Here is a 17939-nt window from a genome sequence, read left to right on the forward strand (position 1 = left end):
ACATCAGTAAGTCTGCTAGCAAGTTAAATTTTGTGCATGTAATTGGTGTATCCCTTAGATTTTTGTCACGTTGGCCTAGTTTTAACAAGAAAGTTTATAACTAGCCATAGTGCCTTTCAGTGCAAGAACAGGCAGAGCTGATGCATTTGGGATGTAGTTTTATCTAATGCAGTGTCTGGATGTGGCCGGTTACTAATGAAGAAACTGGTGTGGTATTTTTACGTTTGCTTCTTGGAACTATTGTACTCTCCGATCACAGATTTAAATAGGAAGCAAAACATTTACATGGAGTGCCCAGAGTTAATTAACTTCTTAAAAGTATAAACCATGAAAGTCAAAGTAGTGAAATCTATTATGTATGTTACGATTACTTACAAGGATAATCTGCTATTTGTCTTCCTTTTAATCAGCAAATATTATGGCTCTATTCAGTACTAGTAGGGGAGTAGGTTATTGTTTCTTCCTGTGCAGGGCAGACCTTTTAAAACTGTAGTGCACAAGGTTGGTCTAAAAAAGTAGGAGTATCATTGGCACATCTGAACAGCAGCAGCATCTGTTTCTGAGTTAAGAGCGTTTGGTATTGTTCTCATGGCTTGAGGGCCTGGCTGGCAGGTCCACATGAGCTGAGTGACTTTACCTTGCACAGCAGGACTGCCCTTGCTGTGCGTGTGATAGAGAGTTATCCTGTGTTTGTGCCTGGTGGGTCAGTTTTTTTCAGACTTGTGCTTAGGTAGTGTGTGTTCAGGAAGTATCTCACAGAGCCTTTATCTTCTTTTTGAAAAGATTAGTTCAGAAGCGGGGTCTCATCAGCTCATACTGGAAGATGCTCCTCCTATGTAGTGCAGTTTTAAAAAAACTGGTTGAAAATTACTAATTTTTTACTGGGGGAAAAGGGGAAGGAGGGTAGTGGTAGAACGAGATGGACAGACAATGATGGGACAGCTAAACCCAGAACAAATAAGTTTGAGTTTGGATAGGGTTTTTTGTGTTCATTTCTTTTTTAAGAAGAAACACTTAGTGTCTGGATTTTGAACTTGAAAGATCTTTTCTTTTTCCTTGAACAGGAAGTCTTCTCCCCAGTCGTTCCCCCCATCCCTTTTAGTGAGTTAATGTGATACTGCTTTTTTGCCTTTTTAAAATTTATTTATAGTTGTAGTTTAAAATAAAAAATGCCACACATTCTACTTACTGCAATGACAAATTACACAAATGTTCTTTTCATGTTTATAAAAATTATTATTGATCCATAAGGTCAAGCTGAACAGTTAAAGTACTTCTCTAAAATAATTTTTTTAGTGTATGTCTCAAAGATAAAACTACTAAATAAAGGACTTGGTTAGACATGCCAAGCATTTGTGGGTTGAATTCAAGTAATTGAAAAATAGTTCAGGTGGCTTTTTGGTCTCTTGTGGATACTGGAACAAAACCAGGAAGAAAATGAGGCATAATGTGTATTTAGCCAGTTTGAACAGTTTAAAGTGATGTTCTAGAATTCTCAGTAAAACAGAATGTTTGTTTTTAGTTCTAACAGCAGCTGTGACACAAGCCTCTCTGCAGTCTATACTCCATAAAATTCTTACTGCTGGACCATCCGCTTTCAATATCACTTCCCTAATTTCTCAAGCTGCACAACTGTCTACGCAAGGTATTCAGTCTTCTTTTCACTTACATATAATTGTTACATTGCATTTTTTAAAGGCCAGTACAGCTGAAACTTGGAGAAGCTGTCCCTTGTTATCTGTGGCCACCTGATGTGGGAGATGTCAAATGACTTCTTTTTCCAAAGATAGGATAAAAAATTGTTACTTGGGGGGCAGGAATCTGACGTGCCACTAAGTAAACATGCTTTTCTGTCTCGCCTTTTGGGATTTTCTTTATATGCTACCTAACTATGTGAGTAATGTGAAACGTGGGCGAGACCCTCTCAACTTGTTTTGACCTTAATGTCCAGTACGAACCACGACTTTTGCTTGGTTCAACACCCTTCTTGTAATCCTGTGCAACTGTGACTCTTGTGGAGGGCCATGAATTTGTAAAAGAAAATTTATTCTACCTGGTGGGGAGTTTTGTGCAATCATCTGTAAACAGTATTTTTCAGCTTCCACTCAAGATTATTCCTTCAGGTGTCTTCAGTAAATTCTGGTTTGTAACATAATAAATCTAGAAACAAACCAAAACAATAAATGCAGTCATGTTATTGGGTAGGTAAGCAGTATTATGCCCATTTTAACCAGTAATTAAAACATGGGCAGGGGATTGTTGGTAGTGCCTAGAATAGGGGAGTAGGTTTCTAGATAAACTATTCATGCATTTTTTTTGTTAAATTGGGTTAAGCACTCTAAAATAGGAATCACAAATTAAACTAATTTAGGCTTTTCCTGTGTAAAAAGTATCTTATAATAGCTGCTTCTCTTTCTCCCTCCCCTCAAGTTTTATAAATGGAGCATTTGGGGAAAATGCAATTCTTAAGTTAGGATTGCTGATGAACGTTTGGTTGTTCCAGTTGTTCACCCCCAGCAGTCTCGAGGTGAATATGTTTGTGTCTTATCTAACGCAGCATACTCCAAAGTACCAAAAGCAAATCTAATTCACATTTAAGATAGGATATAGCTTTATTAAAAAGAATCTTTCTTTTTTCCTTGCAGCTCAGCCATCAAATCAGTCTCCAATGTCTTTAACGTCTGATGCCTCATCACCAAGATCATATGTATCTCCAAGAATAAGCACCCCTCAGACTAACACTGTTCCGCTTAAACCTTTAATGACTACGCCACCAGTATCATCGCAGCAGAAGGTAAGCTCCTTTTACGTCATATTGTAGTAAGAAACCATTATAAGTAATAAGTATTGCTGCTATATATCCATGTGCTGGCAGTTATATATAGGATGATATAATATGCATGATATCTTTCCCAGTATAACCAGAAACAACTGGAAGCAACTACTAGGCTGTATTTTTGCCATACAGTTCTAGTATGCAATTCTAGTATACTCATCTGTTCTTAAAAATATTGTGTTTGCTTCAGATGCTGTCTGGAAATACTACCGAAAGATCAATATTTTAACGTATTTAAATAAAAACAAAAACTTACTCCAGAGGCAACAGCTGATGCAGTACTCTAGACTTTAGCCAATAAAAGATTTTTAGAATGGGAGAGAAATTCTTAGAGAAGTTGACTTGATGCAGTCTCAAATTTGTTTTGGAAATGTTCTAGGTGTTTACAAGGTCAGTAATACTATGCCCCTTTCCCTTCCTGCCCCCTCACCTACATTCATTCAGAATTACTTAATGGGATCAGTGACAAGGAAACATTAATTGAAACTAACAAATAAGATCATAAGGTTCTTCCTAAGGATGAAATAGAAAACATAAAGTAGAAAACATTGTCTTTTTTAACTCTTTTGTGTGTGTGTGTTTGGGGTGATCCCTCTAGCAGGTCACTCTTCAGAGGTAGACTGTCTTCTGTAGAATCTGAGCTCAGTATTTCATATCCTATGAATGGTGAAATTGAATAATAAATAGAGTTGAAGCTGAGACTGATTATTTTGTCTGTCCAGCAGATCAGAGACTCTGTTTTGCTGTGTACAGATGGGGAAAATAGATGTAATTAAAGGCACTCAAGATGGACTTCCACTTACGGGTTTTCTTTTTAGTTGAAGGCTTGTGATTCATATTATAGAGTAAGGATGGTAAGAGATTCTGGGTTCAAGGATCTGTTAGGAAGGAGCTTCTTACTAAAGAGGGCTGAAGGCAGAGCTATGGGTTTGCACCCTCTGGTGGAAGGTAACCTTTCATGTTCAAGATAGTTTTGTAGTGAATGAGTAGAGCTGCAGTGCATAAAACTCCTGTGCCTTTTAGGTAAGAAACAAAAATTTAGCAGTTACAGTGTTGTTCTGGCTGTGAAAAATAGAAGTCCATTGGGGAGGTCCGTTTGGACCTCTCCTAGAGGTTTGCTGCTTGCATGCAATGAGAGCCTGCCTGTCTCTTCATTCAAGTCCCTGTTCTGCACTCTGCACACACATGCTGGCACCCCTCTCTGCTTAGCTCAAACATCTTTCTATAAATTTTCTGCTTGGAAGAGAACCTCTGGTACCAGTTTGTTGTGACTGACAATAGTACAATGAACTGTGAAAGCCTCGTGTGTACTAATCCTGCTAGTTGTCTTTTGTTTCTGACCTTAGAGTGCATCCTGAATCACATCCCATAGCTAGGTGACAAGGAATGAAATTATCAAATAGCTTGATCAGTAAAATCAATAGACTTGAAACAAAGATGGGAGAAATCTTACTAAGTTGTTTACTGTAAGTAACTGGAAGTCAGTTTGTTCTGGTTGCTACAACCCAGAGATCTATTTCCACTTTGTAAATAAAGTTCTGATTGTCAGCTACATTACAATCATGGCAAAAGCATTTACCCTTGTTTTATAAACTTAGTTGCTTTAGTATTTATCAGCTTGCTACAGATGTTTTCCTGCAAGTGTGCAGACAAACTTGAACCCACTACCTTTCACCCAGTATAAAGGCACTATGAAGTAGGTGTCATGGTAGTAAACTATGCCATAAGAGAACGTGATGGCAAGCCAAGTCTATTAAAGTGGGGCCAGTCTGTCTTGGTAGGCTGACTGTCATTGCATGTATCTTCCTTCGGGTTTTCAGTCGAAGCAAAAAACTTGAGGGCTAAATATGGCTTAGAAAAGAGTTGATCTGAATTTAATGCAGGTCATGTATTATGCAATGCTGACATTCCTCAAAAACGAACAAAAAAGTGCATTGGTTATTTTTTGCTTTGGCTGATAAGAGAATCTCCACTTACATGCAGGCTTCTGTGATTGCCTGTAGTTAATGACTTGGCACGCAGGATTTCACCTCTAGCCTTTTCAAAGTAGGGTTTTGTATGTTTTATTGATACCTATATAGAAGTTCTTCTGAAAGTGGTGTCATCTGTATTTTGATGAGCATACTGTGACACCTTCTGAAGTTACTGTATTTTAATCCATCTTTCATTAAGATTGTACACAGTGAGGTAAGATTGCACATCTGGTTCATTTTTGAAACACTTACAGTGTGGCTGCAATCAAAGTGTTAAGTGTAGTAAATTCGTGAGTTACTCATTCTAAACTATAACGCCTTTGCTTCAGAATACCATTAATCCTGAGGGACTATTGTGCGTTGTTATATGTATTGGCAAGTTTTTATTCTCATCGCTCTGTCAGGAAGTTAACTCTTAATACGCTAGGATATAATAACCATAAAAGCTTTCTATTTTCTAGGTGCATCCAGTATTCACATAATCCAATTCTGTAAAATGGGATTGAGATGAGAATTTAGGTGATGCTAGCCCCAGTGTGAGCATGCCTGGTTTAGTGCTGCTTTGGATATGTCAGTCAGGCTATATTATCCAGTTCTAAGAGTCTGAGGTAAATTATGCATAATCAAGATGTGGTGCTGTGCCAGGACACAGTTGGTGTCGGAGCACAAGGTCATTGACTTAAGGTGCTTCTATGCAGCAGGTGTAGACAAAGCTGAACTGCCATCATGCGAGCAGAGCCCAGTGCTGGATACGCGGATACTTGGGCTGACTCTGGGAACAGTGTAGCACCATTTGCACAGCAGGACCTCTTACTTAGGATTGCATGAACATGCGTCTAATGTTTCTGAACTGAAGCTGGTATGTCTGTGTGGAGGTGTGCTGTGTGCATATGGCAGCTCAGGTATCACAGGCTCCAGGATCCTAGGCTTCACATTTTGCTGTTCAGCTGTGCCTGTGTTGTGTGGTTAGAAACTGTTCTGAATTTCTGCACTGTAACTGTGTACAATTCACGACAACACACCTGTCAAACTCAGTGAGAATCGCAGAATCACAGAATCCCAAGGGTTGGAAGGGACCTCAAAAGATCATCTAGTCCAACCCCCCTGCAAGAGCAGGGTAACCTAGAGTACATCACACAGGAACTTGTCCAGCTGGGCCTTGAATATCTCCAACGTAGGAGACTCCACAACCCCCCTGGGCAACCTGTTCCAGTGCTTTGTCACTCTCACAGTAAATGTAGCTTATGGAATTATTTTTATTTAGCCCTTCATATTTTTCTGTTGCTTGTACACTTGCTTTACGGTTTTTGAAACACTTGGAAAACAGGGAATAGCTCAGAGGTTTTGTGGATCATTTATCTCGCAAATCCGTTTTTCTTTACAATCTGTGTTTATTTTTACCAGCCAGGGAGCTAGTTAGTTTTACAGTTTGGGTCTGCCAGGTGATTGTATTATCTCTGATGGACTTTGCTTTTGAAATTGTTTCTTCTATTTGTACAGCCTCCATAGTTACGTCTGTTCACAGGGTGAGCAAAATTGGGGCATTTAATAGAAAAGTTCTTTGTGTCATACATTTCATAAAGATACTTTGGGTGGGTTTTTTTACTTTGTGGGGTTTTTTTTCCATAAATCAATTTATGAACTACTCTTTTGCCCTGCCCCCCAACTGTATAATCCTGTTGATTTCAATACAGTAAGTGGTCTTATAATGATCTTGCTTTCTCTTTTTAGAACTGTGACTTTTCATGTGCTATTCAGATTTTTTCCCCCTTTTTTTTTTTTTGCTGTTGGTGATGATTTTAAAAGGTGACTTTTCCTCTTAGGTTCAGGATTGCATTAAGATTTTCTGTATATTTAAATAAGCAAAGTTATGTCTTGAGTTTGCTTTAGCAGATGCTGTCTGGCTTGCCCTCTGGGGTTTGTTTCACAGGAGTCTTTTTCTGAAAATGAAAGAATTTCTGGAGGTTCAGATTACCACTAGTTAGTAATCTACACCAGCTTTATGTCAACAAATGCCAGGCAGGGTGCCTAGTAATTGTTGTTCTCTTTATGGATCTCTGGAGCCCATTTTGTTTCTCTACCTCTTTCTTAAAATTAATCACTTGATTTTTCCACAGTGAGAGATAAATATTGGAGCTGCTTCCTCTTTTGTGTGTATTTAAGAAGAATTAAAAAAAAGAAAAAAGAAAAAAGCTACTAGTGCTTTTTCCCTTGGTAAAAAGGCTACCTTTTATTAGTCATTCATTAGCTCAGAACTGGCAGAACAGTTGAAGAGAATAGCAAACTGATAAATATGCTTTAGGTTTTTTTCCTTTCCTGATGGAGATGTTATAATACAGTTATGACCCAACATGGTTTAGTGTGAGGTGTCCCTGTAGTTGGGAGCCAACTCCCTAGGAGTTGGCAGTACATGATCTGAAGGTCCTTTCCAACCCTGACTATTCTATGGTTCTATGATTCTGCTCTTGGCATTATGTGATACGTTTTCAAGTGGGGAACTTTAAACTTTTTAAGTGAAAATTTTTCTTTGGATAAAATGAAAATATGACATAAAATGAAAAAAATGACAGTTCTTCTGAGGTTGAAAATGAGCTTAGTGCTTACATGGAAGATACGGTTAAAAATGAATTTGAGTTAAACTATTTTACCTGATAAGCTTGCAATATTTTGACAAGTCAGATGGATCTAAATTTGCTTCTGTTATGTCTGTTAAGGACTCTTTCTGTTTTTGTAAGAAAAGCTAACACAGCTGTGAACTAGAGGGGATTTATTAAAAAAAAAACAAAAAAAAGCAAACAAAAAAAAACCCCAAAAACCAAACCCACTGTGTGAGAAGTATAAAAATCCTGTCAACAGAAGACCTCATAGCAAAAGCCCCACTGGACTTGTAACTTGTGATTTCTGTGTTTTCCTTTGGTTCTTACACTTGGTGTTTATTGTGGAGGAAATCTAATGAATTTCTGAACTTTCCAGGTTGCTACTCCAGGTGTTAAACAAGGACCAGCTTCACAGGCAGCACCTCAGCAGCCGGTAATAGCTGACAAGCAGGCAGGTCATGAGCCTGCTTCTCCACGAAGTCTTCAGCGCTCAAGGTATATTGAAATACTTCTCTCTTTTTTCCTCTGGATCCAGTGTGTGTTATATTCATTGCAATTTGTGGATTCTTTGGCCTATTAAACATACGATTTAGAGGATGCAGCTAAATACCTTTGTTAACAGAGCTAATGTGGTATCTGTCAGAGCTAATCTACTGTTGGAGGACCACCATTAGAGTTCCATTCACAGAAGCAAAACAGAATTCATATTTCTGCCAGCCCCTCTGGAGTCAATTTTGCAAGTGATTCAATATATTGTGATTTCTGAGTTTAGAGGTTTTGTTTCTTTCTATGCAGTTACGAAAAGCATTATAAAGCATTAAATGCTTTAACTCTGATTTGCTCCATGTCCTGGGTTCATGGAGACACTGTGATGTTCGGCTTAAGGATGTGAACAGAAGCGTGTAAACATTTCTAATAAGGGCATTAGACTTTTTTTGTAAGGAACAGTGAGGTTTTGGGGAACAGCTCTCAGTCACAGACCTTTTTGTTCTTTACTGATCACCCTTTCCCCATAGGAAATCTTGCTAAGGAAGGTAGTCTAATTCTTGGAAATGTTCTATAGAGCCTGAAATCTGAAACCTGTGTGGAGCGATGCTGGTGGACATTTGACCTGCTGATCCATACCCTACCCTCACTTCGGGTTGTAGGGCTTCCTACTCTGGCGTAACCATTACCCACGTTGAGTTCCATTAGGGATCCACTGGCCCTCTGCAAGCCATTGCTCCACATGGCATCAGCATTTTGCTGGAGAAGGGAAGCTGAGTTTGTCCTAGCATCTGTACTGCTGAAGTAGAGGGGTCATGCAGGTACCACTGCCCTATATTTGAGGAAGAGGTAGTGCACAAATAAAGAGTGTGAAGGCCAGTATCAATGATACTGTGACCATATTGTTTAGTATCCTGTATCTTTCAAACAGTTACATGTTTGTAGCTGTGGCATGTTGTGCATCACCAGTTCATGCATTACTCTCTCTCTTTTGGAAGTGTCTTATTTGCAAAAAAATAGAAGACGAAGAAACAGGTGGTTTGGAATAACCTGTGCAACTGGTATTTTAGTCTGTTCAGTGTAGTGGAGTTGAATGAAAATGGGCCAGATCAGATGTAGATTTACTTATCTGCAAAAGATTTCCTGAGTCTGGACAGTATTTCTGAATTGATAGAAAACAGATTACTCCTTTGTAGGTGAAAGCAGTCAGTCGGATGAGGAACTGCTCTTGGGGCTAAGTCGCTTCACTTTTTTGTTGAAGTGAACAACAGCTTAGCAACCTGAACTATGGACAGGGGGTCCAAATAGAGGCTTTATGAATTAAGGTTGCATTTTTTTACAGCTTATGTACAGAGTTAATCACAACTAGATTTCCTTTGCTTTTACTGTTATTAAAAACTTTAAGTGAATGGAGCTAAAATAAATTTGTTTGGGAGGAAGCGTTGTCTAAGAAATATGTCAATAGCTATTGATAAACTTCAAAGTTTTAAACATTTTGGTCATATAAATTAGGAAATTAATGCAATGTAGGCATACAGTGAGTCTTTTTGTAAGAGATGATTGCAAAGACATGCAATGAATTATGGCTGCTTTAAAATGGAATTAAATGAGTGCTTCCATAATTAATACTTTCATCAGGTTGATAGTTCTCTTTATTTCCAGAAAAGACTGGGGATATTTTTCCTTTACCTTAGAAAATGCTAAACCGCTGGAGGAGGAAGTGTGTTGATGTTTTTTGTAGGCTGTAAGATTTTGTAGTTTGTAGTAGTGTATTTAAGAGCCATCCTGGTCTCTGTCCTGGGTTCAGCAGTAGCAGTCAGTTTTTCTCCTTCTTAGTAGCTGTTGCAGCACTGTGTTTTTGACTTTCAGCCTCGGAACAAAGCTGATAACACTGATGTTTAGACTGACCAAGGACTTTGTGAGTCTCATGCTCTGCCAGGGAGGAGGAGGGGCCGGGAGGAAGCAGGGACAGGACGCCTGACCCAAACTAGCCAAAGAGGTATTCCATACCACAGCACGTCATGCCCGGGGATGTAACTGGGAGCTACCCGGAAGGGCACGTCCTCTTTTCGGTCGGGCTCTTTTCCGGCGAGCGGTATCATATTTTCTTCCCTTGTTATTTCTCTTATCATTATTATTATTGGTGGCAGCAGTAGTGATTTGTGTTATACCTGAGTTACTGGACTGTTCTTATCTCAACCCGTGGGAGTTACATTCTTTCGATTCTCCTCCCCATCCCTCTGGGGAGGGGGGGGGGGGGAAGTAGACTGCGTGGTTCTGATTTACGGCCTGGGCTTAAACCACGACAGTCTCATACTCTTGTACAGATGGTGTGTGCCTCTGGAAGTATTTTGAGGCCTGTGGCATAGTCAATTTTTTACTTAATCCAGCAGTTCAACTTTATTGAACCATTAAAAAAAAACATAGGAATAGTTCCTATCATTGCTGCATTCGTAGCTCCCCCTGCTGCTGACACAGAGGTGTTAGGATATTTTGTGACAGTGCATTTTATTCATAATTAAGATACAGCTTTTTTTTTTTTTTTTTTTTTATGAAACCCACAGATTTTATTTTCCTGAAATGTTTCTGATGTGTTCAGAGTGATTTTTACTGATGAAGTAGGAGTCAGAGAAGCCAGGTTGATAAAGAGAGTGGAGGCAAGTCATAGGGGAACTTTGATCCTATTAGAACTAAGGGGTAAATAAACATTGGAGGTGATGCCTCAGTTCTGCTTAGTTAATATTAATTTAGGCTATCTCTGCACCATCAGTATGCTGATCCTGTATGAATACATAGGGAATTAGGTTGAAAGAGACTCCTAGTTATGATCTAGTCAAAGTCCCAACTCAAAGTAGGACTCAGAGTTTGAATCGCTAAAGACATTGTTCAGGTGACTTTTTCTTTTTAATATCTGTGAGCAGCTGCTCCTGTTTGACTACCCTTACCGTGAAATGGTTTTTTCCTTCTGTGTAAGTAAGAGTTTCCTGTGTTGCAGCTGGTGTCTCTACCTGTTGTGCTGTCACTGTGCTTCTCTGAAAATAGCCTGGCCGTCTGCTCACCCCATAGGTTGTTAAAAAAACTAAGAAGATCCTTCAGTGCCCTTCCCTCAGCCTTCTGTTTTCCAGGCTGAATAAACTTTCAGCTTCTCCTGATACAGCTTATGCCTCAGCCCAGTAGTTATCTGTGTGGTCCTCTGCTGGATTCCCTTGGTGTAGCAGTTTAATTCTAGTATGGTTTTGGGCTCCCCACTGCACAGTGCTTAAGGTACTGTGGAACTCAAGCTCTGAAGGGAAAAGAGAAAGTGCTTGCTTCAGTCATACTCTTGCTAATACAGCCCAGCATATGCTTGGCCTGCTTTGCCATAGGGATACATTGCTGACTTGCATTAACTTGTCTGCCAGGATCCTCAGGTCCTTTTCTGCAAGGCTGCTTTCTATCTGCTCAGCCTATGCTGTTCTGTGGAGTCACTCCTCTCCAGGTGCAGGACTTTGCATTTGCCTTTTTTGAACTTGGCTTCTGTGTGCCCATTCAGGTCCTTATGAAAGCAGCCTACCCTCTAGCATATTGACAAAATCTAAATGTCTTTTTTTCCTAATCAGTGGAACATTTTTACAGTTAAGTGTTTGCACTTGTAAGTGGTTTTGAAGTAGTTGAGCCAATTACCAAAGAGAACTCGGAGCACAAAACCAAAACCCAAAGAATACTTTCCTTCCCTACCCCCTATCTCTCATTGTATCATATATTCCTTTTGAAAGTTCTGCCTGAAATCAAGGGAAAATTATGTATACAGCTCTAATAAAGCTGCCTGCTAAAAAATTTCTGCATTTTTTTTTTAAATATTACAAGGCTTTAAACAAGTTTGGGGATACTGAAAGGAATGGGATTAAAGTCTTTGCTGCAGAGCAGTGTGCTGTACCTAATTTGTTGGCTGTTGGGAAACCTGCTGTAATACTTTGCAACTGTGAGTGATTAGGATAAATGGCTAGGCATTGGACTGTAAAGATAGTTGCATTATGCTAGGATGTTTTCAGTCCTTAAGGGGGTGGGTTAGGTGATGAATTAAGATTCCTCTTAAATTTGTTTTTGGTTCATATTACTTTGTATCACTTGTAGGTAAGTAGTAAGAAAGTTTTAAGAAATAGGCTGAAATTATGGCCTGTGTTAAAAAGCTGCTTCCAGTGGAAGAGTGATTGTAAACATAATCTTACAAGTAAATGCTACGTACTTAGGTAGTATTACTATTTCTCAATATATGTAGTGTCAAAGAACATCTTAACTGTGAGGTACCATCACAGTTAGGATGCTAGTGATGTTCTTCTCTCCTGCTCAAGATAATTGCTTCCTTTGTCTTCCGTTACATGGGTGGAGAGGACAGGGCATACTTTTCATCCTGACCTGTCCTTGTTCACATGGATAACTGGTGCTGCTTCCACCCCTTAGCGAATTAGAAAAATGGAGCTTCTTTCTGTGGGGCGGAGGAGGGTGTGATTGGACAGGTGCTGGAAAAGGAAGTAAGAGTGTAGAGGCCCTGATTTGCAAGGGATAGAAGAGTATCAAAGGTCATGTGCTGAAACATCAGCTTCTAAGCTTCTCCACTATGGGTTATATATTCCTCCCAGTGCAAATTCCAGTTTCCTAGAAGATCGTATCATCTAGATGGCAGTGCTTACAAGGAGGAGAGAAACCCCCACATTCTTATCCTTTGAAAACAGTGATACATCAAATTAGCTCTTTTGATGCTGGGGACGTTACTGTGGAGTTTTCTGTTGCTGATAGTATAGAAGTTTGAGAGCAGCTATGAACTCTTTACATGTAGCAGAATTATGCAGATACAGCTCTGACAGTTGTGTCGGATGTGGTCAGGTGCATACGATGTGAAAGTGTGGTGCCTACATGGGTTTCTGGACACAGGGAAAGTAAAATTAAGTATGAATGATTTTTGCATATTTTGGGGGAACTTCTGTAGCTTATTTGGCTTAATGATAGCTGTTCAGGTTGTACATCATAGCTTTATTGAGAGAAGTGATAAAGTGAGGCAAAAAAACCATACTTCGCTGAGAGAGTTTACCATCCAAGTGTAAGTTGGAGGATGAGTATTTGCAAATTGGGAGTACAAGAGTTCTTGTGGACTAGTGAGTCATACAAAGAGATGGGATTCTTAAGAAGGCAACCCCCCTACAAGCAAACAACCCCTGTTGTATTGTAGCACTCAAACACTTCCCATGCAGGTAGGTTGTTTGTGGAAGACTAGCACAGGTTTGGGCTACCAGAAATACTTACTTGTGGTTTAAATGCTGTATGTGTTTTTGTGGCTGGGAGCAATGAATTTTAAGTGTTCATAGGTTTACATATGTATTTTTAATGCTCACTTTTTTTTTTTTTTAATTCTTCTAGTAGTCAAAGAAGCCCATCACCAGCTCCAAATCATACCTCTAGCACCAGTGCATCAAATTCAACACCTGCACCGCAGAATACATCTGTACGACCCACTTGTTCATTAACACCTACGCTAGCAGCACACTTCAATGAAAACCTTATAAAGCATGTTCAAGGCTGGCCTGCAGACCATGCAGAAAAGCAGGTGAGTACACCTGTGCTTTGTTCCCTGTGACAGTACTAAATGTGTAGCTTAAAAATCCGATTTTCTCAGGGAGGTTGCTTTTTCTAGGAATTACAGGTATTCGAAACCCCCCTGATGCTTGGCCTTAGCCAGAAAAGAGGAGAGGGGAAGAGAGATTAGGCCAGACCTGCGGGTATTATATGTGATTGCCATTTAGCAGTTGACTATTTTTAGTCTCGCTTAAAATACCAGAGCTTTTGAAATTCTCTCAGATGAATAGCAGTCCTCGTAACTATTTTCTTACTGCCAAAGTTCTCTTTAAATTTACAAAGAACATAAATTTCAACAGATTTTTTTATAATAATGATATTTCTGTTATGTGGAAAACGTTATGATTAGATGACAGAGTTAAACTCTTTCAGACTACCCCACAGTTTGAGTCACCGAGTTGTTAGTTCTACACAGTGAAAAAGGAGCTCTGCCTTGTTTGTTGTACCAAATTTTTAAGATGATGTAGAGGACTCAGACTGAATTTGGGCTATTTTTACATAATGGGAAATCCAGTAGAGGTGCCATGCATATTTTATGACTTCACTGCATGAAACTTACCTGTTGTGGTAATACAGGGAAACTGGATGCATGTCAGCTGCTTGGAATGTACTACTCAAAGGAACCATATTGGTTATTGAGTCTAGTTCAAGTCCTTTCAGAGGCAGCCCTGTCTGACACAGTCAGTGTGGGATATTAATCTTACCTAGCCCAGTTTACTTTGGTCTTTTGAAGAGTGGTTGCATGCTGGCTCAAGCCTACACTGAAGGCTTTTGGGTAGTAAGTGCAAGATGACTCTTAGAAGTGTAGTCTAGACTGATACCCTATTTGGACTCTGGGGTACTTGTTTTGTTTCTTTTCAATGATTTTTAAATCTAATTTTAAGACATTACCACCTGTACTGAGACATGACTGAGCTATTGCTGTGGAATGTGCATTTAAGGAAATGGTGCAGCACAGCCACTTCTGTCAATGGCTTTGACCTATAGTTTTGATAGTGTTATTTTCACTGTGTACTGAATTGGCATATATTTTAGTGCAAAAAATACAGATTTTTACAGTTGATAGCTTATATTTTTGTCCTGCCATCAGTAATGAAGAGTTTTTTTTAAAAACCAGCTAACGCTGGGTGGTTGTGTACTCAGTTGGATACTTTTACCTTTGTGCCAAGTGTTACATGTATTGTCGTATCTGCTCTTTCACATGATTTCACGTGACAGTGTTGTTTATAGTCTTGAATACTAACAGTTGAGGGACTTAAGTCAGATACTTGCTATAAAAGAAAAAGTGAATGAAACTGTAAGAGCAATACATAGTGAAAAAGGTAAGCTAGATGAAAGCAAAGAGACTGAACTGTGCAGTGCTGCGGTTTCTCCAGATTTCTAACCAGATGCAGAGCTTAAATTGGAATTAGAGCATAAAAGCACATGCCAGAGTAAACTGAAAAATAAGTAAGCAAGGTGGTTTGGGACAGGTATGTGTTAAAGCAGTCAGACTTGGAATGTGCTGTGCAGTACTCAGTAGCTAAAACAATTCTTGAGCCAATAGCAGTTATCTCTCAATCTTAGCATTTAATATGGAAAACTGGAAAATAATCCACTAATGTGGTTAATTAAAAAATAATCAACAACTATCTTTAAGGAATGTGAGAAACAGAGTTGTAGGTAGAGGTGTGTAGGGAGGAAACGCAGAATGATGGCCTACTGGAGACCAAGGTATTCCTGGATGTCAGCACACTCCAGGAAAGGTAACTTTTAATGTAGGGAATTAGAACACAATATGCTTCTTTGAGCTGGACGAATGCCAGAGTTGATGAAAACCTGGACTAAATACTGTTAGTTTGGGGGAGGAAAGATCAAATGTACATGTACTTCAGCAGATGTTGTGGATTAACCCCAGCAGGCTGCTAAGTAGCTGTTTGCTCACTGTCCCCCTAGTAGGATGGGGGAGAGGCAAAAGTGAAAAAACTCATGGGTAGAGTAAAAGGCAGCTTAATAAGTAAAGGGCGAGATGGGGAGTGGTACAAAAGTAGTCTGCTTACCTCCAGCCAGTCCCTGAACAGTGGCAACCCCTGGAAAACTGCCCTCCAGTTTTACTGCTGAGAATGTCATTTTATGGCATGGAATATTGCTTTGGTCAGTTGAGGTCAGCTGTCCCAGCCTTGTTCCTTCCCTGCCTTTTGTCGACCACAACCTGTTTCCTGGGGGAGAGGCAGAGAGAAAGGGAGAAACGCTGATGTTGTGTAAGCACTGCTCAGAAATAGCTAAAATATTGGTGTGTTATCAACGCTGTTTTGGTCACAAATCCAAAACATATCACCATATGGACTGCTATGGAGAAAATTAACTCCATTCCAGCCAGACCCAGTACAGCAGAGAATAACATTGCTAAACAGTAAGACTACAGGGAAAGCTTTATTTGGAACAATTTGATCCTATGATTGTATGTTTTTGTTTTGTTTTGTTTTCTTTCGGTGTGCCGCTTGCAAGAAATACACTTTCCTTATTGCAGTGTGATACACAGGACCTCAGAGTAATTATACTAGTCTCCTTGGTGCTGTTGAGAAGCTCTCTGGAATCATTTACTCAGTTCAGTGACAAGACTTTTAAGAACTGCACAAGTTTTGGATAGGTCATACCTTCCAAACTTATATTTCTGCTTGTCTCCACCTGACTAAGTGGGGATGTTAAAATAATGGAAGAGAACACCTGAAGAGGGTTGCAAAGTTGTGGGCTTTTTCCTGTATAAGGTAGCTGGAAACAAGATGGCATTAAATTAGGGGTTTTATCACTAAGGCTTAATTTAGATGGGAAATTTAAGTCTGCCATTGAAATAGTGGATGGAGACTTAAATACTTGAACAAGTTACTCTGGAAACTTGGAGCCCTGTCATGTACTATCTTTCAAGATGGTTGGGTAAATGTTTGCTAGGATCAAGAAAATCTAAACCATCCCTGCTGTAGCATGGGCCTGGGTTAGACATTCTCTTGGCAGCCAGTTTTGTTCATTTCTGGTTCTAAATGGGCTTTTGTAGAGAATTTAATGTACTTCCGATTTAATACTCTCTTTTGAAGTTAGAGTGCTTTGCTGTTTCAAGACACTTATCCAGCAGTTCTCTGGCTACAGCCACTTGTTTCCAATGCATGATTCAAAATCCTAATGTTTATTTGTAACCATTGCAGGCATCAAGATTACGTGAGGAAGCCCATAACATGGGAAGTGTCCATATGTCAGAAATTTGTACTGAATTAAAGAATTTAAGGTCTTTAGTTCGAGTATGTGAAATTCAAGCAACTTTGCGTGAGCAAAGGTAAGTGTGTGCTCTGTGTTTATTTTAAAAAATGGTAACTTTCAGGGTGGTATTAGGTTCCCATTCTGGCATTGTTTTGCATGAGCTGTATTTGCTGATGACTTTGTAAGTATGCTAATACTTGCCAGGTTTGCAAGCTGTCTTCTCTTGGTACATTTTACCTGTTTCTGACACAGATACCTCTTAGTTTTCAGTGAATAGAACCACATACACATCTTCTGTATGTATTTTCACATAGTAAAGTAGTACCTTTCCAGTTACATTACTGCATTATGAAAAACTAAATAACTCCTCCTAGTTCAGCTTACTTGTAAAATACCTATCTGTGCATGATACAGAGATCACATGGGTGCACACCTGCATGATTTATACTGGTCTTAAAGACTACAGTTTGTACAAGGCATTTGGTAGGCCTAAAGCCAAATCAAGTATGAACAGGTGTGGTGGGTATTACAGACTAAGGGAGAGTTAATGTTTTTACTTAGGAGGCATCTGAGAAGATCTTGGGGTTCTTTAGTGAGACAGTTAAGCGAAGTAGACTTCTGCTTCTTAAGTCATTAATAACAGGTCTTCTCTGTAACAGTGAAGCAATACACAGACATGTTGTTGAAGACTGTTGTGCAAGGTTGAAACATTTAGACTTACAATATGTGCTGAAACTTTTCACTAGTAGTCATGATCCTAAATCTACTTTCATATTCAGTTTCACTTTTGAATGATGTTATTCCATTATTCCACCTATTAAGTCACACTACAGTTTGAATACAGTGAATCTGATTTCCTGTTTTAAGCTGCTTTAGTGCTGTTTAAATAGCTATCTTTATCCTAGAAGTTCTTGCTTTTTGGCAGTTAGTAAAACAGTCCTTTAGTCAGAAGCAAGTTACAATACATTTGTAAATCTTTTCTAATAACAAAAAAGATCCATTATTTCTGAAAGCTTATTCATATCTTCATTATATAAATTAAAATTTCTGTAGTGTATTTAATGAACTGCTTGGTTTCCTACAGGTTTTATTTCCTAAGGTTTCATTTCTGTCTCTGGGTGCACATTTGAGCTGAAATAACTCGTCAAATATCATTGTTCAGGTCACTAAATAGCACCTTGCTTCTTCTATGCTGCGTATTCTTAA

General features: G+C 39.1%; 1 protein-coding gene across 4 annotated transcripts in view; it reads left to right on the top strand.

Annotated features, from left to right (window-relative positions):
* WAC (WW domain containing adaptor with coiled-coil) overlaps positions 1-17939 on the top strand; it is a 67025-nt gene that overhangs the window by 39233 nt on the left and 9853 nt on the right. For 2 of the 4 annotated variants that reach the window (XM_080611951.1, XM_080611953.1), the window contains 5 exons: positions 1523-1645; positions 2646-2794; positions 7783-7901; positions 13287-13473; positions 16682-16809. In XM_080611951.1, the coding sequence (XP_080468077.1) occupies positions 1523-1645; positions 2646-2794; positions 7783-7901; positions 13287-13473; positions 16682-16809 (706 nt within the window). Of the gene's footprint in view, positions 1-1522; positions 1646-2645; positions 2795-7782; positions 7902-9761; positions 9892-13286; positions 13474-16681; positions 16810-17939 lie in introns of those variants that run through there. The other 2 variants (XM_080611952.1, XM_080611954.1) reach the window with 2 other exon arrangements.

The sequence above is a fragment of the Psittacula echo genome (genome assembly GCF_963264785.1).
Source record: "Psittacula echo genome assembly, chromosome: 2".
Taxonomy (NCBI): domain Eukaryota; kingdom Metazoa; phylum Chordata; class Aves; order Psittaciformes; family Psittacidae; genus Psittacula; species Psittacula echo.